At 48.4% G+C, this 27,873-nt stretch overlaps 9 protein-coding genes across 9 annotated transcripts; 8 read left to right on the top strand and 1 right to left on the bottom strand.

Annotated features, from left to right (window-relative positions):
* Window positions 1-250: 250 nt before the first annotated feature.
* HD556DRAFT_1210814 (uncharacterized protein) lies at window positions 251-549 on the top strand (the record flags this gene model as incomplete). Its single annotated transcript, XM_041296567.1, has 2 exons — window positions 251-433; window positions 490-549. Coding segments are annotated over 2 exons (243 nt in total), but the record flags the coding sequence as incomplete, so codon positions are not given.
* A 128-nt stretch (window positions 550-677) lies between these two features.
* HD556DRAFT_1412031 (male sterility protein-domain-containing protein) lies at window positions 678-2,994 on the top strand (the record flags this gene model as incomplete). Its single annotated transcript, XM_041304198.1, is given in 10 exon segments — window positions 678-708; window positions 758-864; window positions 914-1,129; window positions 1,184-1,345; window positions 1,398-1,562; window positions 1,613-2,152; window positions 2,181-2,182; window positions 2,201-2,481; window positions 2,538-2,687; window positions 2,737-2,994. Coding segments are annotated over 8 exon segments (1,713 nt in total), but the record flags the coding sequence as incomplete, so codon positions are not given.
* Window positions 2,995-3,960: 966 nt separating this feature from the next.
* HD556DRAFT_1434563 (uncharacterized protein) lies at window positions 3,961-4,735 on the top strand (the record flags this gene model as incomplete). Its single annotated transcript, XM_041305341.1, has 2 exons — window positions 3,961-4,563; window positions 4,682-4,735. 2 exons carry the CDS (start codon window positions 3,961-3,963, stop codon window positions 4,733-4,735), a joined length of 657 nt encoding a protein of 218 aa, XP_041154288.1.
* A 5,183-nt stretch (window positions 4,736-9,918) lies between these two features.
* HD556DRAFT_1003429 (UbiA prenyltransferase family) lies at window positions 9,919-11,496 on the top strand. The gene is made up of 5 exons (XM_041295842.1): window positions 9,919-10,009; window positions 10,057-10,192; window positions 10,253-10,637; window positions 10,707-11,026; window positions 11,076-11,496. Exons 2-5 carry the CDS (start codon window positions 10,091-10,093, stop codon window positions 11,133-11,135), a joined length of 867 nt encoding a protein of 288 aa, XP_041154289.1. The 5' UTR covers window positions 9,919-10,009; window positions 10,057-10,090; the 3' UTR covers window positions 11,136-11,496.
* Window positions 11,497-18,470: 6,974 nt separating this feature from the next.
* Window positions 18,471-19,683, top strand: HD556DRAFT_1003435 (uncharacterized protein). Its single transcript, XM_041295843.1, has 5 exons — window positions 18,471-18,729; window positions 18,793-18,866; window positions 18,916-19,015; window positions 19,080-19,411; window positions 19,464-19,683. The coding sequence occupies exons 1-4, from the start codon at window positions 18,699-18,701 to the stop codon at window positions 19,373-19,375; spliced, it is 501 nt and encodes a 166-aa protein (XP_041154290.1). The 5' UTR covers window positions 18,471-18,698; the 3' UTR covers window positions 19,376-19,411; window positions 19,464-19,683.
* Window positions 19,684-19,878: 195 nt separating this feature from the next.
* On the top strand, window positions 19,879-21,631 carry HD556DRAFT_1412055 (uncharacterized protein). Its single transcript, XM_041304199.1, has 5 exons — window positions 19,879-20,036; window positions 20,093-20,358; window positions 20,415-20,933; window positions 20,992-21,180; window positions 21,249-21,631. Exons 1-5 carry the CDS (start codon window positions 19,935-19,937, stop codon window positions 21,544-21,546), a joined length of 1,374 nt encoding a protein of 457 aa, XP_041154291.1. The 5' UTR covers window positions 19,879-19,934; the 3' UTR covers window positions 21,547-21,631.
* Window positions 21,632-22,023: 392 nt separating this feature from the next.
* On the bottom strand, window positions 22,024-24,071 carry HD556DRAFT_1434566 (cytochrome P450; the record flags this gene model as incomplete). The annotated part of the gene is made up of 10 exons (XM_041305342.1): window positions 22,024-22,157; window positions 22,217-22,353; window positions 22,478-22,538; window positions 22,589-22,778; window positions 22,898-23,020; window positions 23,075-23,190; window positions 23,243-23,394; window positions 23,445-23,633; window positions 23,673-23,787; window positions 23,864-24,071. 10 exons carry the CDS (start codon window positions 24,069-24,071, stop codon window positions 22,024-22,026), a joined length of 1,425 nt encoding a protein of 474 aa, XP_041154292.1.
* A 373-nt stretch (window positions 24,072-24,444) lies between these two features.
* On the top strand, window positions 24,445-25,034 carry HD556DRAFT_1412060 (uncharacterized protein). Its single transcript, XM_041304200.1, has one exon. It carries the CDS (start codon window positions 24,576-24,578, stop codon window positions 24,996-24,998), a length of 423 nt encoding a protein of 140 aa, XP_041154293.1. The 5' UTR covers window positions 24,445-24,575; the 3' UTR covers window positions 24,999-25,034.
* Window positions 25,035-25,135: 101 nt separating this feature from the next.
* HD556DRAFT_1412064 (uncharacterized protein) lies at window positions 25,136-26,994 on the top strand. The gene is made up of 6 exons (XM_041304201.1): window positions 25,136-25,317; window positions 25,370-25,473; window positions 25,523-25,767; window positions 25,825-26,346; window positions 26,402-26,590; window positions 26,656-26,994. Exons 2-6 carry the CDS (start codon window positions 25,375-25,377, stop codon window positions 26,951-26,953), a joined length of 1,353 nt encoding a protein of 450 aa, XP_041154294.1. The 5' UTR covers window positions 25,136-25,317; window positions 25,370-25,374; the 3' UTR covers window positions 26,954-26,994.
* The last annotated feature ends 879 nt before the right edge of the window (window positions 26,995-27,873 follow it).

Consider the following 27,873-nt stretch of genomic DNA (forward strand, 5'->3'; position numbering starts at 1 on the left):
CATCGAGAATATACACAACATGGGCCCATAATCCGCTGGCCCGTCTCATACGGGATATTATGTAGGTCGGGTGGCCCGTATAATACGGAATTTGTCACTGAAGGGGCTCGATAGAGTACGGTTAGCATTTATCTTCGACCTCACCAACCTTCCCACTCCTATTCGCCTCGGTGCTGCATCCTTACCATCATTTCATACTCTTGGTATATATATTCAGCTGCTCCCCCCTATCGCCGCCCTGAGCAGTGTGTCTATTTACCCGCCTACATCCTTCCTCAATCCCTTGGCGACTCCTATAGTACCCAACTCGCAAAACATTCTGGACTCTGTGCTCAAGACGAAATCGAACATTTTGCCAGTTGTGTCTTCCTTTCTGGAACAGTGGGCGTTTTCGCCGAGTGCCGTCGATGTTCTGAAGACTCTCGAATATGTTGTAAGTTTTGTTATCGATGCTGTGACAATGAATGACTCGCGTTGATACCAATGCAGATCTATGGTGGCGGTCCTCTCGCGCCTAAGGCGGGAAATACACTGGTGAATGCAGGGGTCAAGCTTTCTTCTGGATACGGCGCTACAGAGTTTGGTGTCAACACTTGTACTATCCGAAATTCGGTCGATCTAAAGTTTTGGGACTGGGTGCGATTCGGACCAAATTCGAAGATCAGATGGGCTCCACAGGACGATGGTACATATGAATGTCAAGTTTTGGTGCGTCTACGAGTCGATCTTTGAACACGCGTCAAACACTTTTTTGCAGACAACCCCGACGCATCAAGTGTCAGTGGAGAATCTTCCGGACGTCAAGGGTTATGCTACCTCAGATGTATTCATCAAGCACCCGACCATGGAGGGTCTGTGGAAGATGTACGACTGAATTTTGCGTTATTCATTTTCTCTGACATTTTCCTTGCAGCGTAGGAAGGATTGACGACGTTTTGATACTCTCGTCCGGGGAGAAGACAGTACCAGCTCCCATGGAAAGCATCGTCTGCGCCAACCCCTCCGTCAGCGGCGCCGTCATGTTTGGCCGTGGACGCAATCAACTTGGGATCCTCATAGAGCCACGAGCAGGGTGTGAAATTGACGTTAATGACGAAAAACAAATTGCCAAGTTCAGGAACCGAGTGTGGTAAGTCCCTCAAAATATCGCATGCTACTGTTGTGTCTGAAGATGTTTTTGGAGGCCGGACATTGAGGAAGCGAATAAGGAGGCTCCTGCCTTCAGCAGGATCTTCAAGGAAATGATTCTTGTGACACACAGTGAGAAGCCCATGCTTCGAGCTGCAAAAGGGACCGTCATCAAGAAAGCAACCGTCAAGCTGTATGAGGAGGAGATCAATGCCCTGTGAGCATAGTACCCATTCGTCACTCTGTTAACTAGAATCCATGGGCAACAGATATGAAAAGGTCGAGGGCAGCACTAGAATAGGTATCGACATACCTTTGCCTACAAGCTGGACTGCGGAAGACATCGAGGGATGGCTCAAGGTCCACGCTGCTGCTGTGAACGCCAACAAGGAAGTTGATCCTGATGCGGACCTTTTTACTCAGGGCTTTGACAGGTGGGTTGAGACTGACAAAGGCTAGCGCTCTGCTTACTCCGCACATCTAGTCTCTCTGCGACATTTCTCAAAAACCGCATTATCGGCTCTCTCCGCTCGTCTTCAGATCGCGACCTTCAGGCATCAGCATCGCGGATTGACCAGAACATCGTGTTTTCAAGTCCTTCGATTCGGCAGCTCTCGAGAAGCGTCATTAATGCAGTATTGCAGCGAAATGGTATGACTACCGTCGACATCAAGGCTGATATCGAGAACATGATCGAGAGGTATTCAGTCGGATTAGGGAACTCTGTCACAAAGCCCAACACCACTCTAGTCAATGGGTGCAGCCACAGCGATCATGTGGTCGCCCTGACCGGGTCTACGGGTGGTCTTGGCTCATACCTGCTTGCAGATCTACTCCAGCGTGAGGACGTGTCTGTGGTATATGCCTTCAATCGCCCGTCAAAGGGGACATCCATACAACAACGACAGGAAAACTCGTTCAAAGATCGTGGTTTAGATTCTACCGTGCTTCAATCCGACAAACTAGAGTATATAGAAACTGATACATCTGACAACCACCTAGGTCTGGATAAGGAGTTATATCAAAAGGTTTGCGTCATTTCCAGTGTCACCGAATCAACTAAAGATGGCGTAGATCTGCACGTCTGTCACTATCATCGTTCACAACGCTTGGCGACTCGACTTCAACCTGGCGCTCTCGTCATTCGACACTCATGTGCGGGGAATGCGGAATCTCATAGACTTGGCACTATCTTCTCCGCATCATCCAAAGCCGTGTTTCATGTTCGCATCTTCCATCTCTTCTGCTCAAAGTTGGGATAAAGCGAAAGGACCATTCCCTGAAGAAGTGGAATACGACGCAGGGGTCGCAGTAGGTCTTGGCTACGGCGCGAGCAAATATGTTTCGGAAAGGGTAAGTCACAAGCTACTTTGGGGGGCACGGATTCTACTAATACTGTTTCCATCAAGGTTCTCGTCAACAGCAAGTTACCGGCATCATCATTCAGAATTGGGCAAGTATCGGGAGGACCCCCGCGAGGAGCTTGGACCACGACAAACTGGCTACCGATCATCGTCAAATCAAGTATCAGTCTAGGCGCGCTTCCCGAAGCTAAAGGAGTAAGTCCATCACTATCGAGGGTATCTATTCGTGACACGCGTGTTTTAGTTTGTATCTTGGATCCCTCCCCACGCCGTATCAAATGCTATCCTGGATGTAGCTTTCTCGGAAGAAGAACCTCCCATCGCAGTGAATCTGGTGCATCCGAGACCGACCGCATGGAAGATGTTGATGCAGCCCATTGTGGACGCCCTGGTTGAGCGTAAAGCAACAAGTTACCCGCTACCTCTTGTGCCATTCTCAAAGTGGCTTGAAAAGCTCGAATTGAGCACCAAAGACTTGAGCGAAGAGACCATGGAACGCATCGTACATGTATCTCAATAGCTGGCCCGAACACTTCCAATCTATTCTTCGATTACAGCCTGCCATCAAGCTTCTCAACTTCATACATTCCATGACTCAATCAGACATCGCGATCAGGGCGTCCGGAGAGATGGGCTCCGAAGCGGGTGGCATGGCTTTATTCACCACTGCCGTAGCCGAACGCGTCAGTCCAACGATGAAGGAACTGAAGTCGCTATCCTCGGCAGATGCGGCACAGTGGGTGGATTATTGGGAGGCAATGGGGATGTTTCAATGAACAGATGGGTAAGTCTTGAGGTTATGACGCAGGGTATGAGGTGATTATGCTAGAAATGGTATCTCTGTCTATTGAACTCTGTCATTAGCCCTACTCGATCATGATTTCATTTCATGACAGTTCAAGACCATGCAACTAGATTGGTACACAGAAACAGGACTATTAACCTAAAACTAGGATAGATCCAGTGTAAACGCAAACTTGAAGATAGATTGTGATGAATCATGATGGCAGGCATGTACAGTAGTAGGGAATACCGCAGGGACTAAGTGGCAGTACGCCACATTGATATTTTGACTCTCAACCTGCGACCCTATGAGACAGTTTAGCAGGAAATTGATGGGAGATGACACTGCGCACAGGACTATGGACACAAACATTACAAAGTTCGTGTAGACGGATCATCGCTGGCGAGCGCCAGAAAGTTGTCTTGTTCGTGGTCAAGAGGTTTTTGCCGTCCTACTACTCAGGTAAGTCACTGGCAGAGGCAAATATTTAAATTCAGCATTGCTGCTTATCTAAGCTAACCGAGGCACGAGGTTAGCAAAGATTTAAGTCTACGTGCGAATAAGTGAGGTGGCGCAGAGCTTCTTGCTTCTGCCCACCTCGCGGCACTCTCTGTTTATTCTCAACGTTAACAATTATTCTAATTCTTTTGCATTCCCGCGCCTAGTATTTACCCTTATACAACGATGGAAGACCCCAATGAAGCCATTAGGCCTAATTTCGCTTCCGAGGAGTATCACGACGCACGTCAGCAGCTAATTGAAGATGGCATCACCGCAGAGCAAGCCACCCGTTCTTTGGCGGCGCTGTGGACTATCAACAACAACGCTGACAAGGAACATTGGGCTCTCAAGCAGCGTCAAGAACGACTTGCACGCCAAAGAGAAGAAGACGAAGAAGAAGAACGGTTGCAACAACTCAAAGATGAACAGGAAGCCGCTCGCCTGGAGGAAAGGAAAAAGAACAAGAACAAATACGCACCGCTCGTGCGAGGAAAGGTTCCGTCCGATCCAACTATCCTTCCTGCCCAATACGCGACGCGCAAGCTGAAAGCCGGCGACTACTGCGAACTCCACTACTTCACCAACAATGGACTGGATGAAGCCAAAGCATCCAGCTTGATAGCAGAACCGGACGCGCTGGTCATGCTCCCATCCGCGGATGGTCTGCATTCCTGGGTGCCGGCCGCAGCGGTAAAAGATCCCAAAGCCGCACCAGTGGTCAAAGACGAAAAACTCACATGGGAAGAATTCAATGAGGCCGCCCCCCGAATGATTTCTATGATGAAAGTACACGATTGGCCGGAAGACCGCTGTAGAGACTCGTGCCTCGCATTGTGTGATATGGCACTTTCCACTAGGGAGTACACAGCACGACTTGCAGCATCACTCTGTGTGCTATCCACAGCTATTCCCTTACGAGGCGCAGCTTTCCCACGCAATGCGCAGCATGCGCGCATGACTTCCCGCGCTTGACTTCCCGCGCTTTACGATGTATACGCGCGCGCGCTTTCCCGCGCTTGAGCGCCCTATAGCGCCAGCCATCCAGAAGCATCCATCCACTGTCCACCAAGCTCTCTAGTGCGTATATTCCCATTTCTCTTATTTACATATCGTTCCACCTCTATTTTTACCATGGACCCTTACTTACATATATCTTTACATACCTACTCGGTAGCGCTTCGGCTCCGCATGACAGCGCTTAGGCGCCATATAAGCGCCAGCAGTACATATTATTAGACACTTAACTTTTCCAACTTAGACTCTACCTCCCACTTACCACCCACTTACCACCTAGAGAATATAGTTGCAATCTATTCTTTGACACCTCGCGCTCGTATCTCTTGTTATTCATCTAATCACCACTTAAGCAAACTCACACTTACTCTCACTTGTCTCCGCTCACGCGCACTTCCTGCGCCTCGCGCGTACCTTCGCTTTCCCGCGCCTCGCGCGCACCTGCGCGCTTTCTCGCGCTTCGCATTGGCCGACCAGTAGCGCCTTCAGCGCCTACTTCTAGAACCTTGCTGCACTCGCTTCCCCTTTAGGGTCGAACGTACTTGTCTTCTCAAGAATAGCAGACTAGGCAACGCGCGACCTCACAACATTATAGATACAATTTGGAGCATTCATTTGTTCCTCTCAGTATTGTTGTTTCTACACCGCATTCTAATGCATGTGCAGTTTTGGTCTGCGCTTCAGTCGCACCGCTGGCGCCACAACCCAGACATCCTCAAGCAAAAGGCGCTACTCCTCTACCAGTCGCAACAACGACGGCGCTGGCACCTTACCATCGGATCGTCTCAGAGCTGGAGCTTAGAGGAAATCAACCAAGACTTATTATTTGAAGCGAGGGAAGAGCTTTTCAACGAGAAAAGAGAGAAAGAAACTGCAGCAGCCATTCAGGTCAGCCTTCAATTGTTCCTTTCTTTGTCTATGACAAGCGCTCATCTTTCCTCGCATCATACCGCCCTTCAACGTTTACCCAAACTCTCGGGACTTCCCTTGCACGCATGGCTTCACCTGTCGGCCATCACGCGCCGACACGGGGGAACATCCATCACTCGCGCACTGACTATCTTTGTCGCATAAAATCGCATCACGCATGGATATTGCATCCTAACAACGTCGGACATCATGTTCCGCACATTGACACCCCTCGCAATCACTGCGATGTGTCCTCATCGGGTGATCACCACCTTTACCATATCAACATGCATCGCGCGTCCGCTATGAACGCGTATCGAATCCTGCAGCAAGCAGCATCAGCATTCGTATCGGCTAACCAAAGCCTCCTGCGGCCTCAAGCCGCGGGACAGCCTCAACCGTCCGCACCAGCGCAGAAGCGCCCTTTCGCGCATACGGAGGAACTGTCAGGCAGCAGCAAAAAGGTGCGAATCTCTCGCCCTCCACCTGCCACAGGACCATTACCGTGCTGCGCAGTATGCTTGGGTAGACACCCGCATCGTACCGTCGAATGCGCAGCCACACAAACCTGGGACAAGCAATTCGAGACTTTCGCTGAGCGGATCTGCAAGGGCCTTTGGACGAAGGACGGGAAGCAAATCTGCACTGGATGGCAACGAGATGAGGGTTGTTCCACCCCCAGACACGACGCTCGTCACATATGCTCCGGGTGCGGAGCTGCCACACACGGCACCCAGAAATGTCCTAGAGCGCAGAAAGCTAGCTCCATTGACACCGTATAAAGCAGAAGCATGGGAACGGGAACTGCGCAACGCAGGAGCCCTGGATCGTTTTGCCAAAGTACCGGAAGGCCTCAGAGTAGGTTTCAAAGTAGACTTTCCTGTCATCTCGAATGTACAAACTCCGCCGAATAGAGATTCAGTTGTTGAATTTTCAAACGAGTTTAAGAGCATCGTTCAAAAAGAATTAGCCAAGGGCCGATACGTTGGACCTTTCTCAGCCGCATCACTAGAAAGCCTAATAGGCCCTTTTCAGTCCTCGCCTATGTCCATCATCCCCAAACCAGGGAAACCAGGGAAGTTCAGACTAATTCAAAACTTTTCCTTCCCGCATTCTGCAAACGAGTCCTTCCCTAATCCATCAGTAAATTCTTGCATCGACGCAAACAATTTCCCCGCAACGTGGGGGAAATTTTCGGTGGTCTATCGGCTGATCGCAAGTCTTCCCCCGGGATCCGAAGCGGCAACCCGCGACGTTGCGGAAGCTTATCGAACGGTGCCATTGCATCCATCACAATGGCCCGCAGGTGTCGTTCTGATTTCAGACACGCAATTCTGTGTGGACACTTGCGCAGCGTTCGGAGCCGCGCCTTCAGCAGGAGCATATGGACATGTCGCGGACGCCAGGGCCGAAATATTCCGAAACAGAGGCATTGGCCCACTAGATAAGTGGGTCGATGACCACTTGTTTCTCAGAGTCAGACGTGAGCACTTAGAGCAGTATAACCGCTTCAGGAAAGAATGGAACGAAGCATTCGCATGCGAAGGCATGCGACAGTCAGGAGGCCGCCTATGGTTCGGTGACATATGCCCAGACAACAGAACTCTAGAAGAGTTAAGCGAAGATTGTTCTAAGCCTTTGCAGGATCACTCACACCGATCGCCGAGGTCTGAGCATGACAAACTCTTTGCTTTCTGCATGCAAGACATCGACGAGACTTCTGAAGACTTAGGTTTGATCTGGGAGCGACTAAAGGACCAGCTATTCGCCGTATCCACGATTTACATAGGATTCAGCTGGAACATCGAACTAAGAATCGTTTCGCTAAGTTCAATCAAGGTGGACAAGTACCTAGCCGCAATACACAAATGGAGAAAGCGCCACGCACACGTCCTACAAGACGTACAAGAACTCTACGGTAAATTATTACATGCATGCGCAGCTGCTCCCCGAGGCCGGGCCTACCTAACAAGCCTTGAGGAGATGATATCCTACTGTGGGAAGAAGCCCTTCCTCCCGCATCGAGCGGGAGGAAACGTTGAAAACGATCTCACCTGGTGGTCTCTACTCCTGCAATCAGGTGGAGTTGCCCGACCGATTTATCCCGCAATCAAACTAGAAGACCCTCTAGCTTTTTCGGACGCGAGTTCAGGCATAGGAATCGGGATAGTGGTCGGAAATCGTTGGAGAGCCTGGAGATTAGTTCCTGGGTGGAAAACGAGAGATGGCAAAAGGGACATCGGGTGGGCAGAAGCCGTTGCATTTGAGCTCCTTGTATACACTATCACCCTTATCCCTAGCATTGGCAAGCACGTACTCGTGCACGGGGACAACATGGGAGTCATTGAAGGCTGGTGGAATCGCAGACACAGGAATTGCGCCGTCAATGGAGTCTTCCGAAGGATCAATCAATTCATTCACGATCTACCCTACACTCTCGACATCGTCACTACTTACGTCGCAAGTGCCCACAATCCCGCGGACAACCCATCCAGGGGGATATTCGGCTCAACAGAGCTTCTTCTTCCCGCAATCCGCCTTCCAGCAGAACTTGACAGTTTCCTCGTCGACGCCACTGAAGTTCTCTCCACCACAGAGCTTCGGCTCCTGCGAGACGGACACTACTCCGCTCCGGCAGCCAAATTCATCAATCGAGAACTCGTTAGGCAACAAGCGCAGGAGAGAGCCAGAGCCAGCAGAGCCGAGGAAGAGCATCTCATCAGCAGAGCGCTTCGAGAAGAATAGCGGCTCAAAGAACTCACGTTTCGGAGCTGCCCTGCAAACCACTAACTCATCATCTATCTCTTTCCCATCGCGTTATAAACCAAATTTAACCCCGAATCCATCTGAATTGCGCCCGCACTGTCTGGCTCGAGACCGCTTGAGATTGTGGGTACCAGCGGGACGCAGCACCAGGCAAAATTCAGTACATAGCACAGATGTACCTAATCACGAAGTTTCAGATGCGCAATTAGAGCGCATTCTGGAAGTCATTGGATCAGCTTGGGCGCAGTCAACAAAGGAAACATACGGTGCGGGCTTACTTGTCTTCCACGTGTTCTGCGATACGAACAGCATTGAGGAGGACAAGCGCTGCCCCATAGCACGCAATCTACTCCTCGATTTCCTATGCAGTTGCGCAGGATCCTACTCGGGCTCAGCTTTAGCAAATTACACCGCCGGACTGAGAGCTTGGCACCTCCTCCACGGAAGGGAATGGCAAATTCCCCCCAAAGAGCTCAAGGCAGTCTTGGACGGGGCAACAGCGTCAGCACCGGCAGGATCCAAACAACAGAAACGGTTACCTTTCACCATAGATTCCCTAATCGCTATACGCAACCAACTGAATCTAAACGCGCCTCTCGACGCAGCAGTTTTTGCGTGCCTCACCACAACGTTTTACGCAGTAGCGAGGTTAGGGGAATTTACTGTAGGCGCCATTAGAGAATACGATCCCAAGAAGCACATACCAAGAGATGGAGTCTCGGAATCCGCAGATCGTAACGGCTTGCCAGTAACAAAGTTCTTCCTGCCAAGCACGAAGGTCTCTCCGATAGAGGGAGAAGTAGCGTGCTGGGCTGCACAGGAAGGGTTGACAGACCCTAGAGCAGCGTTAGACAACCATTTGCGGGTAAACCCAGCAGAAGGAAAAGCCCACCTCTTTGCCTGGAAGCACACGAAAGGTTTGAGACCGCTATCGAAGAAGGAATTCATCAAAAGATTGGGAATAGCAGCTGCGGCAGCCAAACTCCCAGACCTGAAAGGTCATGGCCTACGCATAGGCGGAACTCTAGAATATCTCCTGTGGGGTATACCTTTTGAAGTCGTTAAAACCATGGGCAGATGGTCCAGTGACGCATTTGCAGTCCCGACAGTACTAATCACCAAATCGCCTTTCACTTCCGTACATATTACAACATCTTTCATCGTCCGTCTCAGGCTGGGTCCACTGTATTTGGCTTCATGCACTTGTGCTTGTGCGTTTTTTCTCAGATCTATCCAACGGGTCACGGAGCTAACCATACCCGCGTGTTTGCCACAGATCGGTGTTTCCTCGACAATGCAAAGACATTTCCATCAGTGGTATGTTGATTATTGCGATGCTCGATGATATATTGCTTGAGATACCAACATTAGATCTATTCACAGGTTCATTGGTGCCGTGAAGTTTGAACAGCGCAAGGTCGGGAACACTTTTCTGTTTCTCGGAAGTTGAGGTCACCTTTGACCGAGGTCGAAAGAAGGGTAGCCTATTCGGTTTGCAAGGTTACCGCCACTGCCACACACATTTTGGCGAACTTTTATGTTGGTTAGTATTTAGTGTTTGTCACAGCACGTCAGGCTATATAACTGTAGGCTGCTGGATCAAAACTGAGCAAACAATCAGACCATGTTGTCTCAAGCCCTGGATAGTGGTCGTCGTATCAGCGGGTACATCATGACGCTATTTTTGTTCACAAAGTCCGACGTGTTCACAGTTCTTATCCCAATCGTGCGTGTCTCTACTACATGTTGCTTGTATATCCCTTGTCATTCAAACTTTGTTCATTAGACTTTATCTACCTTCGCAGCTGCTTCCCATCCCGATATAAATCACATTCCGGACATCATCATGTGGATATGGCTGCACCTCCTGAAACATGATATATATAATCAGATGCTGGATCCAGAGGAGGACCAGAAAAACAAGCCTTATCGCCCTCTCCCTGCCGGTCATATAACTGCCCAAAATGCGGCGGATGTACACTGGCTGCTAGTGCCAGTCTGCCTGATATTTTCTGCGATGTACGGCATCAAGGCTTTCGCTTGTAGCGCTTGTATAGAGGCCCTCAGCATCTGGTACAATGAGTTTGGTGGCGATAAGACTGGGCTTTCGAAGAACCTATTGACGGCTATTGCATATACAAATTTTGAATTAGGCGCGATGGCCGTGATTGGTATGTGGACTATCCCAGAGATCATAAGCAAGCTTTGTCGTTGACTGGCGTTTATATTTCAATAACCAGGGTCCAGTATTGATAACATTGGAGCATGTGCAGTCGCCTTCAGCTCTGTAGTGTTCGCAACGACACTTCATGCACAAGATTTCAAAGATGAGGAGGGAGATCGATTGACGGGAAGACGCACTCTTGTCACTCTGTTCCCTACCTTTGCGCGTATGTCCATGATGATTGGCACCCCCCTTTGGTCATTCTACCTTAGCAGACTTTGGAAGGTAGATCTCGTCTGTTCTCTCGCGTTCGTAGCGTACGGAACGATTGTCGGGGCGAGATTCGTGGTTTATAGGACCGCGAGTGCGCACAAACAGTCGTGCAAACTGTATAGCGTCAGTAATCTCGAGTCTAAAAATTCTACCTACTGACTCATGTCTGTAGCTCTGGTTTACCCTTGTGCACTTACTCCCTGGCTATTGGCGATTCTTCTACAGCACTTGAAATCAGAAGCCCAGTGCAAGTTGCACAGGTAGTAGTGTATTATATTACGAAGGAGATACTTATAATAGTAGTAAAGATGGCTTCGCCTCTAGCGATGGACACACGCTGCATCAGACACTTCAGCGATTCTGACTCTGTATGCCTTGTTTCCGATTCTTTCTTTTCCTTCATTATTTCACATTCTCACACCTTTCCTTCTACTCGTTCACTGCTTTGTTTGATTATCGTCTCATTCCCCTTTCGCACTTATACCAACGCCTTTCCATTTCACGTCTCACTATTCGCGCTTTGACAGCGCTTAGATCTCATCGCATGTAAAAACCGCATGTGTGTCTTCATATCTTTAGTGATTCAATCTCACTCAGAATCAATGTTTCGAGATGGTGATGAAGGTGTCTTCATGTCTATTGTACACGATTGGAGGTCTTGTTGAGCTGTACGGATGGGCTAGAGGTGACACGACCCAGACACATCGGGGACTACGTGCGTGACGACCTTCAGTACTAGAGCGGGTCCCACAGTTGGGCCTTAGGAGTATTGGGGCGTCCAAATACAGCATGCATGACATCATATCCGCAAAGGAGAACCCGTTCTTCAATGGTATCACTTCATTCTATTACGACGAAGCCGAGACCATTGAAAGACGAGGCCTCAAAATTTGCAACATTGCTACTGGATTCTTGAGCGTTGCTGTATCCCCTGATAGTTGTCGTGCTGCAAGCTCAGGGACAAATGAGTGATCTGGAGTCGAGAAAAGGTGAGCAAGAGAAGACGAACGTTAGCAGGCGTCACCCAGTCCCGTCATTAATGGCAGATCATCACGCTTCTACTATGGACAGAAGTCAACTGATGGTTAAGAGCAGAACTAGGGGGGAGTGCACGAACCGTGTCAAGTATGTGACCAACTAAGGTCCTGCCTACCCTTGCTTCATCGGGTAAGTGAAAAACAAAGAGAGAATGTCCATGTTTTTAGGGTTGTGCTTAGTACCGGTATATGGAGGACTCTCACAGGCACCGTAGGGTCCTGTCATCATCGTCACATCCAGATACTAAGCTAACCATGTCCCACAAAGGGTTCCTTAACAGTGTCCGAACGACCAAGCCAAGGTACAGACCTGTGGAGTGCTGATGATGAGCAACTCTGTGATCTCTTTGAAACTGCAAAGGTATCTTTGTGTTTTGCATGAAGATCCCAGGTGGTGACGCTGCGACTCCACTTTTAGACCCTGCCAAATATTGATATCGTCTGGGAGAACATTAACAGCGTCCAAACGGGCATGCGACTAGGTCAAGGTACGGACCTAGAGAATAAAACTTGGGAGAGAAACCCTGAGATCTGTTTAACACTTAGTGACGCCACCTGTCTTGAACGGATGAAAATATATCACTGCAGGTGAGGACATTGCGACTCCAATGAACGCTCGATATCAGGTGCTGCCGAAAGAAGCACTGCGGATAGCAGCAGGTATCGGGGGTACTGCATACGTCTAAAACGAGTTCCAAGTGAACTAAGGACGATTTTTTTTGGGGGGTGCCTTCCATGCGCAGGGAGGGGCGAAGAAGATAGCGCAGAACTGTCAAGGGTACGCGGTCAGCGCGTGTGTTGTGTTATTCAACCAAGATACGGCGCGAACCTGGTAAATGAAAAACACTTCTGCAAGCTGTTCGAACCGCGGTGACACCAACTGTGAGTATCTCCAGACGTACCCTTGGGCCTTTAGAGTGTTTGTCCCGGGTCCTGAGTTTGTCATGCACTGGGAGGGGTAAAGAAACGTACTTGGCAAGGATAAAGACACACCGAAATAAAAGTGCTGGCGTCGATAACAAATCAGATCAGCTGGTGTTGTATAGGGGCAAAGGCGACGTGGCCTTTTGAAATATTTTGGTGCTCCCCGATGCCCTGAGACGAGCACGATCGAGTTGACCGCGACATTGGGAGAAATAGCAGATCAAGCGCCGAGGGATTAGAAAGTTCGAGATGCTTATCACTTGGCTGACTGATAGCTATACAGAAGGCTATGCAAGTAAGAAATGTGGCGGATTTTGAAACTTTCTAAGTAACGTGTCCGGCATAATGTTAAGTGCCCGGGCACTATTTTGGGGCGAATCAACTGCCAGTTCTTTGTGTCGGGGTTTAACTCGTTTGACCTAGTTGAATCATTTAGCGACGCCGGTCAACCTCGTGACTCAGCCTCACGGCTTACACAATTGATGGCCCCTCTTTCGACAGGTATATATGTCTTGATGACGAGTCTGGATTATTCCGTCGTCGCTCAGACTTGCCCTCACATAGCACCGTCTGCTCGTGCACGTCTGCACTTTTAAGCTATATATTTAAATCTTCGATTTGATCATTTCATTCATGTCCACTGAAAATGCCGGTACAACGTCACAAACACAGTCTACTGGAACGACTGGAGCCCCTGGACCATCATCTTCAGGGGATACGTCCCAAACCAACCTTGATGCACAGATTTCATCCCAACAAGTCTTGGCGACGACATGCCTTGCCATCATCGACGACTTCAGACGTTCGCGTATCTCCAAAACTGAGGCAAATGTTGCCCTCATTGAAACCATATCAGATGAGTTATTCGCTACACCGGGACAGCGAGTTTCAAACATTGTTGGACCCTATCTCGACATGCTTAACGAAGTTGAGACAGAGCATGATCAATCTAGATATCATGCAACAAGGGATTCAGGACAGCGCTCGGATGAACCAGCGCTCGATGACGAAGAAGCCCCTTTATCAAAGGTTAGGAGTAGAGCAGGATCTGTTGAGCCAGTGGAGCCCGCTCGCAAACGATCCAAACTCGACTACTCCTCCATTGAAGTCGCAATCAAGAGTAGGAAGTACCAACCTCTGTCACCCAGTCTTGAACGAACCAACGAGATCCTCAAAAACTGGTCTCAGGACCAGAAAGAGGTTCGACGATACCTCATGTACCATAAATACGCTCCCGAGTTCCACAAAGGCGGGTGGACCGAAATCGTTGCGGGAGAGTGTGTCAATCTCGACGTTGTCCACACCATCATTACCTCTTCTCGAGCGGTTGACAAACAAACCGAAACCCTCGGAGGAGTTGAGATTAAATATGGAGTCTCGGAAGCAGCTTCGAGGAAGATCGCCACCGACTCTGATTGGTATGCAGCGTGGAATAAAGCAGCTGACGCCATCAAATTCGCCTTCCCTCATCGAGAGGCTGAGCTCAGCGGATATTTCGCATTCATTTCCAAATACTTCTCGCAGGCTAACGCTTCAGCCCATGGAAGAGTCATTCGTTTCGACAAAGCCGTCAGAAACAGAGTCGGATCATCACGCAGACTTGAACTTACCGACTTCCGTGAATTCGAAGACCTTATCTTCTCGCATTTCAACTCAGACGGCAAACAACGCAATGATTCCACGGACTTCAAAGCCAACATCGGAAGCTCAACCGGATCCAACAGCAAGCGTGACCCATGTCGCAAGTGGAATGCAGGTGAATGCACACGCAGCGCCGCCTCATGCCGATACGCTCACATCTGCTCTTTCGAGCAAGATGGACATGTCTGCGGGCGCAAGCACATTAAAACGAAGCATATCGAAGACTCAAGAGGCAAATGAGTCTGAGAGCTCTTTGAAACGGCCACGTCATCGTAGAGGTTTGATTTGGTCACCGTTGGACGCTAGCTTCAGTCCGACTGCTCGTTCAACGGAATATGCAGAACCCGTTCCCGATGCTCCTCATGCACTCATCAAAAGTGATGGTGCTCAAACTGTTTCATGCAATCCAGAGTTGTTCAAAATCGTTTGTCCTATTGATGTCAACAAATTCCAGTCTCTACTGTCCGAACATCCCAACCAACCTTTCGTCATTTCGGTTTGTCGCGCCCTACGTCAAGGTTTTTGGCCGTGGGCAGATGTTCCGGACGATAACTACCCTTCCATCAACGACAATTCAATGAGAACGTGCCAGAAGACTGGTGAACAATTAGCCTTCATCGAGGGCCAAATGCAAGAAGAGATTCGGCAAGGACGCGTCTCTGAAAGCTTTGGTCGAGAACTCTTGCCTGGAATGTACAGTGTGCCGATGCACACGGTGCCCAAACCCAATACAGATAAACTACGTTTAGTGGTTGATCACACTGCCGGCGAGTACTCTCTCAATTCAATGATTGAGTCGGATTCAATCAAGGGCACTAAGCTTGATGGCTTACATTCACTTGGTGCCTCCCTTCTTCAATATCGCGAGCTCCATCCTGATGACGAGCTCGTCATGTTCAAATCCGACGTGTCACAAGCGTTCCGACGACTACCCATGCATCCTCTCTGGCAAGTTAAGCAAATTCTTACGGTCAATGGAGAGCGTCACGTCGATCGGAACAACAATTTCGGTGGTAGAGGTTCGCCTAAGGTTTGGATATCCTTCATGTCGCTTGTCGCATGGATCGCGATTCATCGGATCCTAATCGATGCGCTGAAGACTTATATGGATGACTCCTTTTCATTTGAACTTGCCTCTAAACGACTTTACTATGAACCTTACCAATGTTTCTTTCCCGCAAAGCAGACTCAGCTCTTACAATTGTGGGATGAAATCGGGCTACCACACGAACGACCAAAACAGCTGTTCGGTTCTCCGCTGACAGTGATTGGTTTCGATGTCGATCCCAACGCAATGTCTGCAACTCTGCCGGAACACAAGAAAGCCGCGCTCGTAACGCACTTGCGTCTTTTCGCGACGAGAGGGTACAGGTGGTCCTTGCGAGAGTTTCAGCAACTCGCAGGTTGGTGTGAGTGGAGCTTCAATGTTTTCCCGCTGCTGAAGCCAGGATTGTCGGCCATATACGCTAAAATCTGTGGGAAAACGGATCCGTTCGGACGACTTCATGTCAATAACTCCATCATCAGCGAGCTTGGTTGGATGGCGGACCATATGGACCGTTCACATGGCCTGCTTTTCTACAAGAGTCTGGACTTCAGTCCACAATGTCAAGACGTCGCTGTCGCATACACTGACGCATCAGGAATTGGTCTAGGACTCTGGTTTCCGGACGAGGACTTCACGTGTCAATGTGCTCTGCCAGAATTCTCGTCATCGGACACTATATACTTTATGGAAGCTTTGGCCGTCTGTTCGGCTATACATGCCATACAGAACATGGCAGAAGTGCCACCACGCATGCTCATCTATACCGACAATCAAAACGTTGTCGCAATGTTCAACACCCTGCGAGCTCAGCCTCCCTATAATCCTATCCTTATCTCGGCAATGGACGTGCTAATCAAGCATGGTGTGGATTTGAGAGTGGAATACGTCAGTGGTCACTTGAACAACGTGGCTGACGCTCTGTCACGATTTCAGAACGAGCGTGTACTCATCTTGGCGCGAAACGCGCAGATATATGATTTTGAACCCCCTCGGGATGCGCTGGGGGTGTTCAAAAAATGATCCCACTCACTTCTACGTCCAGGCAGCCCATTCGGGAAGCCTGGACGGACGAGCGTCTCTTCCGGGAACGCGCGATTGCACTTGGATGTGCTATAGAGTCATCTACAGCGGCCGCTTATGACTCTCACCTAAATTCCTATATCACTTTCTGCCAGCTTCATCATCGTCAAATCGATCCCACACCGGACACACTGTCATACTACGTCGTATGGCTCTCTCACCACTTAGAGCCTCGTTCTGTCGACAACTATCTTTCTGGTATCGCCAATCGTCTCGAATTTATGTATCCTGACGTTCGAGCTGTCCGCCGATGCCCTCTTGTGACTCGCACATTGCGAGGTTGTAAACGTCGTTTGTCCAAACCCGTGCGCCAGAAGTCGCCTCTAGGGCTGGATGATCTCGCGCGGATCGCTCATATTATCAGAAGAGAAGCTAGTGCAGCTTATGACGACACGCTGTTCCTCGCAATGCTGATTACCGGCTTCAAGAGTCTGCAGCGACTCGGAGAGCTCACTTGGCCAGACTCTACCAAACTACAATCTTACAAAAAGGTTTCACTACGCCACACCCTGTCCTACACTAACAACTCATTATCATACACACTTCCTTATCAAAAGAATGATAGCCTGGGAACCGGCTTCAAAATACTGATCACGGCGGAGCCAAACTCGTCCATCGATCCTTTGGCGCACATGCGTCGTTACCTTGACGCAAGAGATGCATCGTTCTTGCACCATCCTGCTCTTTGGGTGACGGAGACCGGGAATGTGCCAACACGATCATGGTTCCTTCGTCGGCTACATCGTTTCTGCGGGGCAGACTTCTCTGGGCATTCCATGCGAGCTGGGGGAGCAACAGCTCTGGCGGCAGAAGGAATGGCTCCAGATCTAATTCGTGCCTCGGGACGCTGGTCTTCAGACGAGTTTAACAAATACATTCGACAGCATCCAGTCATCTTGCACGCACTGATGCACGGCACAGCTCGCGCGCCATAACCAATCCAATCTCGTTCTCTCGCAGTCTCTCGCAGTCTCATTCTCTCGCAATCTCGTTCCCTCGCAAGTCTCTCGCAATCTGTTTTCTCGCACTCTCTTTGGTCTCGTTCTCTCCCAGTCTCGTTTGTTTCGGTGAACATTGGAAAAAATAAAAAATAAAAAATAAAAAACATGGGCCCTTTAGCATTTCCTAGCTCATATCGTTTCTCTCGCATTCGAGAGAAACTCAAAACTCACTTAGTTCTTTCCCTTTCTCTGCGACTCGGAGGTCCCAAACGTTCGTATCCTTTCGATGTACTTGTATTCCGCGAGACTCTGCAATAAAATTGTGACCGAGTCCCCCGAGCATAGAGCTGGGGGACTCCGCTTGCCCTAAACACGACCTCCCACTCAAGCGTAGATTGATTCATCGGGGTTTAACTCGTTTGACCTAGTTGAATCATTTAGCGACGCCGGTCAACCTCGTGACTCAGCCTCACGGCTTACACAATTGATGGCCCCTCTTTCGACAGGTATATATGTCTTGATGACGAGTCTGGATTATTCCGTCGTCGCTCAGACTTGCCCTCACATAGCACCGTCTGCTCGTGCACGTCTGCACTTTTAAGCTACCCTCCCACCATCCCTGTGTACTTATAGTAGCATTTCCTAGCTCATATCGTTTCTCTCGCATTCGAGAGAAACTCAAAACTCACTTAGTTCTTTCCCTTTCTCTGCGACTCGGAGGTCCCAAACGTTCGTATCCTTTCGATGTACTTGTATTCCGCGAGACTCTGCAATAAAATTGTGACCGAGTCCCCCGAGCATAGAGCTGGGGGACTCCGCTTGCCCTAAACACGACCTCCCACTCAAGCGTAGAGCAATTTGCGAGCAGGTTCTGGATTACTCTAATGCACGAAACGCAGGCAGAGTGCGTATCACACAAAACATATCTGTGACCCGCGTTCTGTCAGTGTCTCGTGTCAGCAAGACATGCCTTTGTCGACACACCATGCCAAAGACTTTACAGATTCAGCGACACTAAAAAATATCACTGCGATTGTGAGAAATTATGCAAGAGCCAGCTGCACCAAGTACTTTATGGAACGTGGAGACGGCATACAGAGCTTTGAGGTGCAGATACGAAGGGAATGTGTTCTATGAAGAAAAGAATGCATACTGGTATGGCCAGCTCTGCTGTGCAACGTGCTTCCCGGGGCTGTTCTACTAATGGTAGCGCGTCAGATATTCGTAGGTCTCTGGATCTGGACCCACAACCTGTCCAGCAGGATGAACAGAATCGTGATGCTAGTATAGAGGTTCGTCTTTTTTGCTTGTGCTTTCTACTACAATCACTTATCGTTTCAGTTTATCCCTACAGGTGAACCATTTCGCAGGTTACGACGCCTCTGGAGACGTTCCCGATACAGCGACAACTGTCCGCCCTCTCATCTCACCTCCTCAACATGTGATTCTACAATGATCTCCGTCCCAAGATTACATCTTAATGACAGCAATATTCGCACCCCTAGATGTGGACGAGCGTGTCCTTATGGAGGATGTTTATACACACGTGAAGCGTAATAACCTTTGTCACTTTCTTACGTTTGTCTCGCAGACACAAACAGTCAGTCTAGACGACGAAGACGCCGGGCTGAGCACAGAAGCAATCACACGGCTCAAATTCCCACTGCCGCCGTCAAGCTCTACCTTCCACATTCAGCTTCGGACAAGCATGCACAAGATAATTATCGAGCTTCACGGTTGGGCGCCGGCGTTCAACGCTATGTCTCGCAATGCTGTCGACGTCGTTTTTCGAAATGGCTAGATACAGAGCATACAATCACGCATATCGTTCAAACTAGTGAGTCTTGGCTCATACTGTGAGTTCTTGTACTGATTGTATCCTTGCCAAGGCATGTAATTTTGTGCGTTCCAGGCGTAGGGACATGTACTTCATCACCTTACATCACGACGACCGATCGAACTCGCACTTAGCAGCAGTCAAGACATTAATGAATTCTTAAAAGTAGTTCCGTTCATGAATGATGACTCAACCCACAATGCGGCCTTCGGCACAGAATGCAACCAGCTTATCCCCCACTAGTACTCAGACACGTATGTATATTGCTAAAGAAAGAGATGCGCCACAGAAGACCAACAGCGCAGCAACATAGCATGACGTGGTGGATGCAATAGCCACTGTTTTTTTTCTCTCCAAACACGTCAAGGCTGTCCGAGTTAGGCCAGACCAGGCCCGATGCATCACTACCACCGAGTCGCCTGTTGTTAAAAAGGGATCGACTGTGCCAGCATGCCATAATTCGTCGTCAGTGGTCACCCTCTACGTGGAAGCCTCAAAACTTATTCGTGCCTCTAGGCTCTGAATGTCTGGTTCTACTCAGTCCAAAGAGACATCAATTTTGCGATGTCTTGTTCTGAAATATGGTCCAAAACGGGTCCTTGTTAAACGGCAAAAGTCGTACAATGTGAGTGAAACAACTATTAAGATCTCTAATGGCTCACAGAAACTATAACTTGCAAGCTCATGTTTAACTCCGCCTGCAGAACTTTCCCAAGCATTTCGAGAGATATACTCACATTTCAGACCAATCAACTCGATGTTTGCGATGGCCACTATGTGGAAATCACGGCTGAAGTATGGAGCGATATCATCGACTTGCTTCACGTCGTTGAGGTGACTCGACGTGTAAAAATGACATTGCCCGTCCCACTGCCGCTTGATGATCAGGCCATTCAATTGCCTGACAATCAATCGGCACCAGGTCAGGTTAACGAACAGGACAGCTCGTACGCATCCCAAATATTCTACAAGTGTTTTCAGTACTGAAGTTCAGACCACATAGGATGAACGATGACGAAGTTTGGGACATTGTCCCAACCCTGCCAGAGCAGGCGCCAGAATCTGACGGCCAAGTTACGATCAAGCTTGTTTTTCTATCTGGCGAGATTAAGACTACCAAAATCTCGAGGGAAATGCAGGTGAACAAGCTTGTTGCTGATATTAGTCAGACATTGGGACGTCATCCCACTTATATCGAAGCAATTTTCGGTGGGGTAAGGATGCATGTGAACCGGAGTATCGGATCGTACAACATCGAGGACGGCGACTCCGTCACTATTCAAGTTCATAATGGCTGTGCGCTTGCCAAAAAGCCAGTCATTTATCTATACTCGCCCTCCGACATCGATGTTTCTGTTAAGCTCTCCCTCATTCCTGAGTGGAGCCTCTCTGTCATCTATCCCGTTGTTACCACAGAAGACCATGGGCGACGTTTAGAATGGAATGTCCGCACCAATCATGATGGCAGTCTGACTGAACACAACTCTGGTTTGAATGTCTCGTACTTGTTCTGGGAGGCAGAGTAAGTCGTCCCCTGATGATACAGAAATCACTCTCCTGACTTGTCTTACTCTTCGCAGGATAAATTCCCACGCATTTCCCGCGCCACCAGCATCCAAACCGCAACCAGTGGATGCATTCAATCCAGTATTCAGCAGTCTTGATGATACGGATTCAATTGTCACTCCAGTGGACAAAGTGACAGTTTACCTCGATAACTCACTCAAAGTTTTGGGACTTCACACCGAAGCTAGAACATCATTCATAACGTGCGTACATATGCGCTACCTCAGGCTGTCAATTCGTAAACACAACACTGAAACTGCCGTGGTACTAGCTACTGGCTACCATCCATCCTTAAGCACGAATACGTTGCCCTCCGATTTGTACCTCAAGCGGCATTCGAACGCGCCGCCTCTTTACACATTTCCCCGCAGCCTGACGTCGTGACTCGGGTATTCATGTTGTTCAAAGGTATCCGTAAGGAGGACTTGGCAAATTGGACCAATGCACGAATTCAAGCAGAGAAAGACGTTGCTTGGTGGGTGAATGTAATTGGAGTTGATCCTGCAAGGGCTGGTGATGTGACTTTGTTCAGGGCGTTGGAATGGGGCGGGATGGAGGTTCTCATTTAATGTTCTATCAGATTATGTATTCAATTTGTGTAGGTGTTATCTTGATTAGTTCTGCATCCGACAAATGTGCAGGTGAACTTATGCACTCGGAAACATTCACTCCTTTCTGAGTCTATGAAGTGTGAATCATCAGCCGGGAACTTGAGCTCTCATGTTTCAAAGACTTGCTAACCGTTCGTACGATTCTTCAAGTAACGCAGTGGCCCTCTTTCTGAGATGCAATCATGCTAACGAGGCATAAATGACTTGCAGCTCGAATGTGACAGTCATTTATTTCAGCATCCCTGAGTTGAAATACACAATCGTTTCTTCTTTTCAAACTCTGCAGATATCTATGTACTACGTAGTGGTTTGCAACATATCCAGAAGTTCCGCCAATTGAACATGAGGACGAGCTGAAATACTACAAGGGAAAGTCTTAGGGTGACTAAACAATCATATCAGTGACGAGAGGATAGAATAATAGGAAATGAAGTACTAAGTGATTCCCGTCGCGAACTCGGGGGTGAAATCGATTGCGTTGCCCTGGTCATCTTTGGCAGAAAAAATATCCACTGTGGACAACATTGTCACAATGGCAGACCACACAGAGGCATCAGCAATGTATCTGCCTGATTAAAGAACGCCCTGGTTCATCGCATGCTGATGTCATTGGGATGGATCGACCCACCTGGGCATATACGCCGGCCTAGGCCAAAAATATATTGCATAGAGTCATCGTCCGTCAGCGTGCCGTTAATGTCGATGAATCTCTCTGGAATAAAATGACATGCATCATGATACCGCTTTTCATCATGTGAAATGGCCCTAAAATTAGGTTTTTTGATATTTCATTGAATGCTGAGTAGGATGCATCTAACCATAAGTTGCACATGACGATCACTCCTGATGTACGATATTTAGCCCATTAATCATCCGTTCATTGAATAACAGACCTTTTGGGATGTAGTAACCATCATATGTATCTTCACTCGAGGTAGCATGTGGAATTCCTATCAGGTAGTCTTCAACAAACGCAAGAATACTTAAGGACGAGCATCACCAAGTGGTGCAATGAGCATCCACCGGTAAGTCTCCTGCACAACTGCATCGACATAGGGTAGTGATTTCTTGTCCTCAAACGCAGGCAACTGATCTCTTCCAATGACCAAGTCGATCTCCGCTTGTGCGCGTTTCTGGACACCTGGATATAGTACCATGGCAAGAACAAAGACCATCAACATCCCGGTAGTCTGTGGAAAGGTCAAGTAGCAGCAAGATATATCTGACATCTTACAGTCTCATATCCACCTACACAATGTGTATATCGTGAGCGTTGCTGCCATCTCGAAAAAAGTTACTCACCTCCAACAGCAGTGGCAGCTGTGTTTTTCAAGGCGGTCTCAAACATTGATTTGAATGCCTTGTCTTGCTTCTCCACCCTTTGCAAATTTTCGGCCACCATTGAAGGTGTGTCCAGGAGTGAGTTGTCAGCCTTGACGGGCATGGAATTAGGTTGGACTACCAGCAAGAAAAAAATAGACGTTACCATACGACGCTGCACATATTGAAACGGGACATCCACCATTTCATTCAAGCTATTGGTCGAAATCCGGGCATCACGTTTGATTGAGGATCCTGGGCACCAGTCAGGCAACTTCAGTACTGCAAAATGCATAAATTATCAATGATTTCTCGTCAGAGGTGCTGAGCTCACAGAAGGGGAAAGTTTTAATCACGATTGCGCTCTCTGGAGTCAACCAGGGCAGGCCAAGTTGCATAGAATGTATAAAGAGCCGAACCAAAGAATCATCTTGAGCACTGGACTCGTAACCATATACAGCTGATATCACAACAGAGGATGAGAATCTATGAAGAGGTTGATAATTGTTCGATATTTGAGAAATACATTAGCTGACATTGCAAAGTGGGAATCATAATATTGAGAATCAGAAATTAGGTTGACGATCATCTCACGAGCCCGCCTGATCTGCATTGGGCGGAACTTGAGTGCAGATTCGGCATGGAAGGTTTGGTGGAAGAGTCGCCGGCTAAGACACCATGCATCGTTATAACCTGCGAATACAAAGTTGAACATCCAGCCAAATCTGTCTAGAGATCTCAGACCGATTCAACGAAAAAAAAACAAGGAAACACATGGTTCAACTGTGGCTAAATAGGGTCGATCAGAGTAGATTTGGGAACGGTTGTGCAGCAAGGCGTGTGCAACACGCTGAGAATTGATCACAACCACTTTCTGGTCTAGAATTCACATGAAAAACAAGTCTCCTGATAGTACAATGAGCATCATATCAGCGCTGACTTTCTGCCCACGTACCATAGATAGCATGCCATTCAGTATAGGTTAACCAAGGTCGCTTTGTGTTAATAGATAAGACATTCCCCAACAATGGAAGCGGCACTGGACCAGGAGGAAGAGGAGGTTTATGTTGTCTGTTCCCAACGAACCGCCTGAGGACAGTAAAGACAACACAAGAAACGGATAGGAGGGCAAGAACGGCAAGGCTATCAACTGAAGGGGTCATGATTAGAGCAGCTATCCTTAGGGCAAAATTAACAGTCTCTTTATAAATGCAAGAAGAAATTCTTATCGCGAGTTGGGATTGGTGTTTCCAAATCGCATCAGTTCAAACCACGTCGTTAGATCCGGTTGTGGCCCAACAAATTCGACACGCCGAAGAAAGAATACAGAAAACGAAAACGACGTTTCAACGTACTTTGTTGGTGGATAGATATTCAAAGACAGGCGGGTGATGCTTCAGTGAAATGGACCACAGTATTTCTGATGTCCAATGGCAAGGAAATCAATACATAGTGCAAAAGGCAGTTCCTAAAATAAAACAGTTACCCTGATACGTCGAACCAAACCATCAACGTGCATTACGTAATATTTGAGGTCACGAGTCATTGCCGCTCAACTGGAACGCTCCTTCATGTACTCAACACCTCCACTGGGCATTTGTGCAATCGAGAGGTACAGATCAACACCTTCATAGAAAGCAGAGTACGAAGAGCTTTTGTATTTATTAATGATCCATGCCCCCCTCCGCACGAATGCTATTAAACAGTGGTCACAAAGTTTATGTTATGTTGGTGCATACGTGGGAGAGCCAGAACTTCAGAAGCCGCTGCTATATGATATTCAGGACAAGGTCGTGTATGATTTAGACCCAGTCATAACTGTTGTGAAAATGCAGATATTCTGCGAAGTCTCTCGCAATGCAGGGTATCACTGGGCGTGGACTCGGTGCTGCATGAGCCAGAATAACAACCAACGATCAGTCAACTCGATGTTTGTCTTGTATCAACACTTGGCACTCACCATCGTCTACATGTCGGATGTTCTACTTTCTTCGAAGTCTGGCGCACTGCGTCTGGAATATGTGAGATGGACTAAATTATGGGCTTTTGAGTTCTTATCGGACGTTACTGATCAGACAGAGAACATGTAAAGTTCATTGAGAGGAAATGGTAGATTGAGACTCGAAGGAACTCGCAGTTTCATGATTAGCAATTACAAATTTGGTCGCTACAAACAATAAATAATAGTAGGTCCACGTCGACCCCTAGCTAGTACTTTTCATTTGTTACCTGATGTACTCATGCACTTTGTATGCGCCACACAAGACCAACCAAAGACCAGCAGCGAAAACCGCGCAGCTGCCAGCAACATAGCAGAACGTAGCATGACGTGGCGATAAAGACCGCTTGCTACTATTAAATATTAAGGGATCCAGTGCCAGCATACCAAGCCTGATTATAGACGGCGTCGTCAGTGATCACCCTCTATTTGAAAGCCTCATTGAAAATTTGCACCTCTCAGGCTGAATGTCTTCTTCTACTAGTGAGACTCACACAAAATGTTCGCGTCTTGTTCTGAAACACGGTCCAAAACGGATCCTGGTTGAACGGCAAATGTCGTATAATGTGAGTGGAACAACTAGTTAAACCTTTAATGGCTCATAGATATCATGAGTCCATGCTTGACGCCGCCTGCAGACATTTCCCAAGCATTCCGAGAAATAAGGTTATGTTGCAGACCAATCGACTCGCTGTTTGCGATGGCCACTATGCGGAAATCACGGCTGAAGTATGGGACGATATTCTTCACTTGTTCCACCCCGTTGAGGTGACTCGGCGTGTGGAAATGACTTTGCCCGTCCCACTGCCGCTTGACAATCAATTGGCGCCAAGTAAGGTTAACGAACAGGACAGCTGCTCGTATGCACCAAATATTCTACAAGTGTCTCCAGTACTAAAATTGAGACTACACAACAGGAACGATGACGAATGGTACATTGACCCAAACCCGTCAGGCCAGGCGCCAGAGTGCGACGACCAAGTCACAATCAAACTTGTTTTTCGATCTGGCGAGATTCAGACTACTAAAATCTCGAGGGAAATGCAGGTGGACAAGCTTGTTGCTGATGTTAGTCAGACATTGGGACATTCTCCTGCTTCAGGTCTCAGGGTCCAGGCAATTTTTGGACGGGTAACGATGTGTGCGAACCGGACTATCGGATCGTACGACATCGAGGATGGTGACTCCATCGATATTCGAGAACTTCGTCGCCGTTCGTGTTGTAAAAAGCCAGTCATTTATCTATACTCGCCCTCCGATATCGATGTTTCTGTTAAGCTCTCCCTCATTCCTGAGTGGAGCCTCTCTGTTATCTATCCCGTTGTTACCACAGAAGACCATGGACGGCGTTTAGAATGGAATGTCCGCACCCATCAAGATGGCAGTCTGACTGAACACAATTCTGGTTTGAATGTCTCGTACTTGTTCTGGGAGGCGGAGTAAGTCCCCTGATCATACAGAAATCACTCTCCTGACTTGTCTTGCTCCTCGCAGGACAAATTCGCAAGCATTTCCCCGGTCACCAGCATCCAAATCGCAACCAGTGGATACATTCAATCCAGCATCCAGCAGTCTCGATGATACGGATTCAATTGTCATCCCAGTAGACAAAGTGACCGTTTACCTCGACAACTCACTCAAGGTTTTGGGACTTCACACCGAAGCTAGAACATCATTCATAACGTGCGTACATATGCGCTACCTCAGGCTGTCAATTCGTAAACACAACACTGAAACTGTCGTGGTAGCTACTGGCTACCATCCATCCTTAAGCACGAATACGTTGCCCTCCGATTTGTACCTCAAGCGGCATTCGAACGTGCCGCTTCCTTACGCATTTCTCCGCAGCCTGACGTCGTGACTCGGGTATTCATGTTGTTCAAAGGTATCCGTAAGGAGGACTTGGCAAATTGGACCAATGCACAAATTCAAGCAGAGAAAGACGTTGCTTGGTGGGTGAATGTAATTGGAGTTGATCCTGCAAGAGCTGGTGATGTGACTTTGTTCAGGGTGTTGGAATGGGGCGGGATGGAGGTTCTCATTTGATATTCTATCAGATTATGTATTCAATTTGTGCAGATGTTATCGCGTTTTGTTTTGATCAGCTCCGCATCCGACAGTTGTGAGGAAGACGTGAACTCGACGGTGTCCACGAAATGGATGCATATGATTAAACATGCCCGCAGTTGAAAGGCTGTGGTTAGAGCAAGGCCAAAGATCCAAATTCGAGTGTATATCTCATGACCAGAAATCGTAAGTTACACGCCGTTGACCTAAAGACACTGATGAATATACCAACCATAAATCACGTCCGACTCCTGCCCTACCCCTTCTCGTAAAAGACAACATAGTTGGTCAAAAACCGCACCTGTCCCAGCGTCCCAACGGCCTTGACGCTTCGCCGTCTCCGCACAACAACGATTGCGCGTTCGACGAGTTGTGAAGTATCCCTCCTGACGTGACTCTCTAAGCTATCGGGGCCTTCTGCCAAGTTGGGTCATAGGTCCACGTTAATCCACCCGCACATGCCGATTGTAATGCCTAAGAGCGTTCTACGAGGCCTGCCTTACCCAAACTCCCATGACAATGCACAAGGATACTTCCACCACGCATGGTGTAACCGTCGATGAATTCTGACAGGGACTCGTTGACTAGGGCGATAGTGAAGCAAGGCCTTCAGGCAGTGGTGTCCTGCAATCACAATGAAAGTGAGCAGCTGAATGATTCAACAAGATGAAGTACTTACGCAAGGATGTCTATTCCTGCCCGGTGTGCAGAGCCCACGTGGTCTGACCAGCGTACCCCAACAAATTCAAGCTCTTCGTCATCTAGACAACTACAAAATAGTCAACATATCCACTGCACAGACAATACAGCGTGCTACAACTTGACCAAACAGCCCTTGTGCTCATGGAAATCTGATGTCGACTCGGAACGGAGCAATGCGCTAGACGCTCTCAGTTTGG

The sequence above is a fragment of the Suillus plorans genome, assembly GCF_016647745.1.
Source record: "Suillus plorans strain S12 chromosome Unknown HD556scaffold_86, whole genome shotgun sequence".
Taxonomy (NCBI): Eukaryota; Fungi; Basidiomycota; class Agaricomycetes; order Boletales; family Suillaceae; genus Suillus; species Suillus plorans.

Bases quoted from the DNA above. Each gene is read 5' to 3' on its own strand.
- HD556DRAFT_1003429 (XM_041295842.1), top strand. From the start codon at position 10,091: ATGTTGTCTCAAGCCCTGGATAGTGGTCGTCGTATCAGCGGGTACATC. The intron at 10,193-10,252 runs GTGCGTGTCTCT...TTTGTTCATTAG, and splicing joins TCACAGTTCTTATCCCAATC to ACTTTATCTACCTTCGCAGC. The intron at 10,638-10,706 runs GTATGTGGACTA...TTCAATAACCAG, and splicing joins AGGCGCGATGGCCGTGATTG to GGTCCAGTATTGATAACATT.
- HD556DRAFT_1003435 (XM_041295843.1), top strand. From the start codon at position 18,699: ATGTGTTCTATGAAGAAAAGAATGCATACTG. The intron at 18,730-18,792 runs GTATGGCCAGCT...GTAGCGCGTCAG, and splicing joins GAAGAAAAGAATGCATACTG to ATATTCGTAGGTCTCTGGAT. The intron at 18,867-18,915 runs GTTCGTCTTTTT...TTATCGTTTCAG, and splicing joins ATCGTGATGCTAGTATAGAG to TTTATCCCTACAGGTGAACC.
- HD556DRAFT_1412055 (XM_041304199.1), top strand. From the start codon at position 19,935: ATGTCTGGTTCTACTCAGTCCAAAGAGACATCAATTTTGCGATGTCTT. The intron at 20,359-20,414 runs GTACGCATCCCA...CAGACCACATAG, and splicing joins GTTAACGAACAGGACAGCTC to GATGAACGATGACGAAGTTT. The intron at 21,181-21,248 runs GTGCGTACATAT...CCGTGGTACTAG, and splicing joins GCTAGAACATCATTCATAAC to CTACTGGCTACCATCCATCC.
- HD556DRAFT_1412060 (XM_041304200.1), top strand. From the start codon at position 24,576: ATGATCCATGCCCCCCTCCGCACGAATGCTATTAAACAGTGGTCACAA.
- HD556DRAFT_1412064 (XM_041304201.1), top strand. From the start codon at position 25,375: ATGTCTTCTTCTACTAGTGAGACTCACACAAAATGTTCGCGTCTTGTT. The intron at 25,474-25,522 runs GTGAGTGGAACA...AGATATCATGAG, and splicing joins AACGGCAAATGTCGTATAAT to TCCATGCTTGACGCCGCCTG. The intron at 25,768-25,824 runs GTATGCACCAAA...ACTACACAACAG, and splicing joins AACGAACAGGACAGCTGCTC to GAACGATGACGAATGGTACA.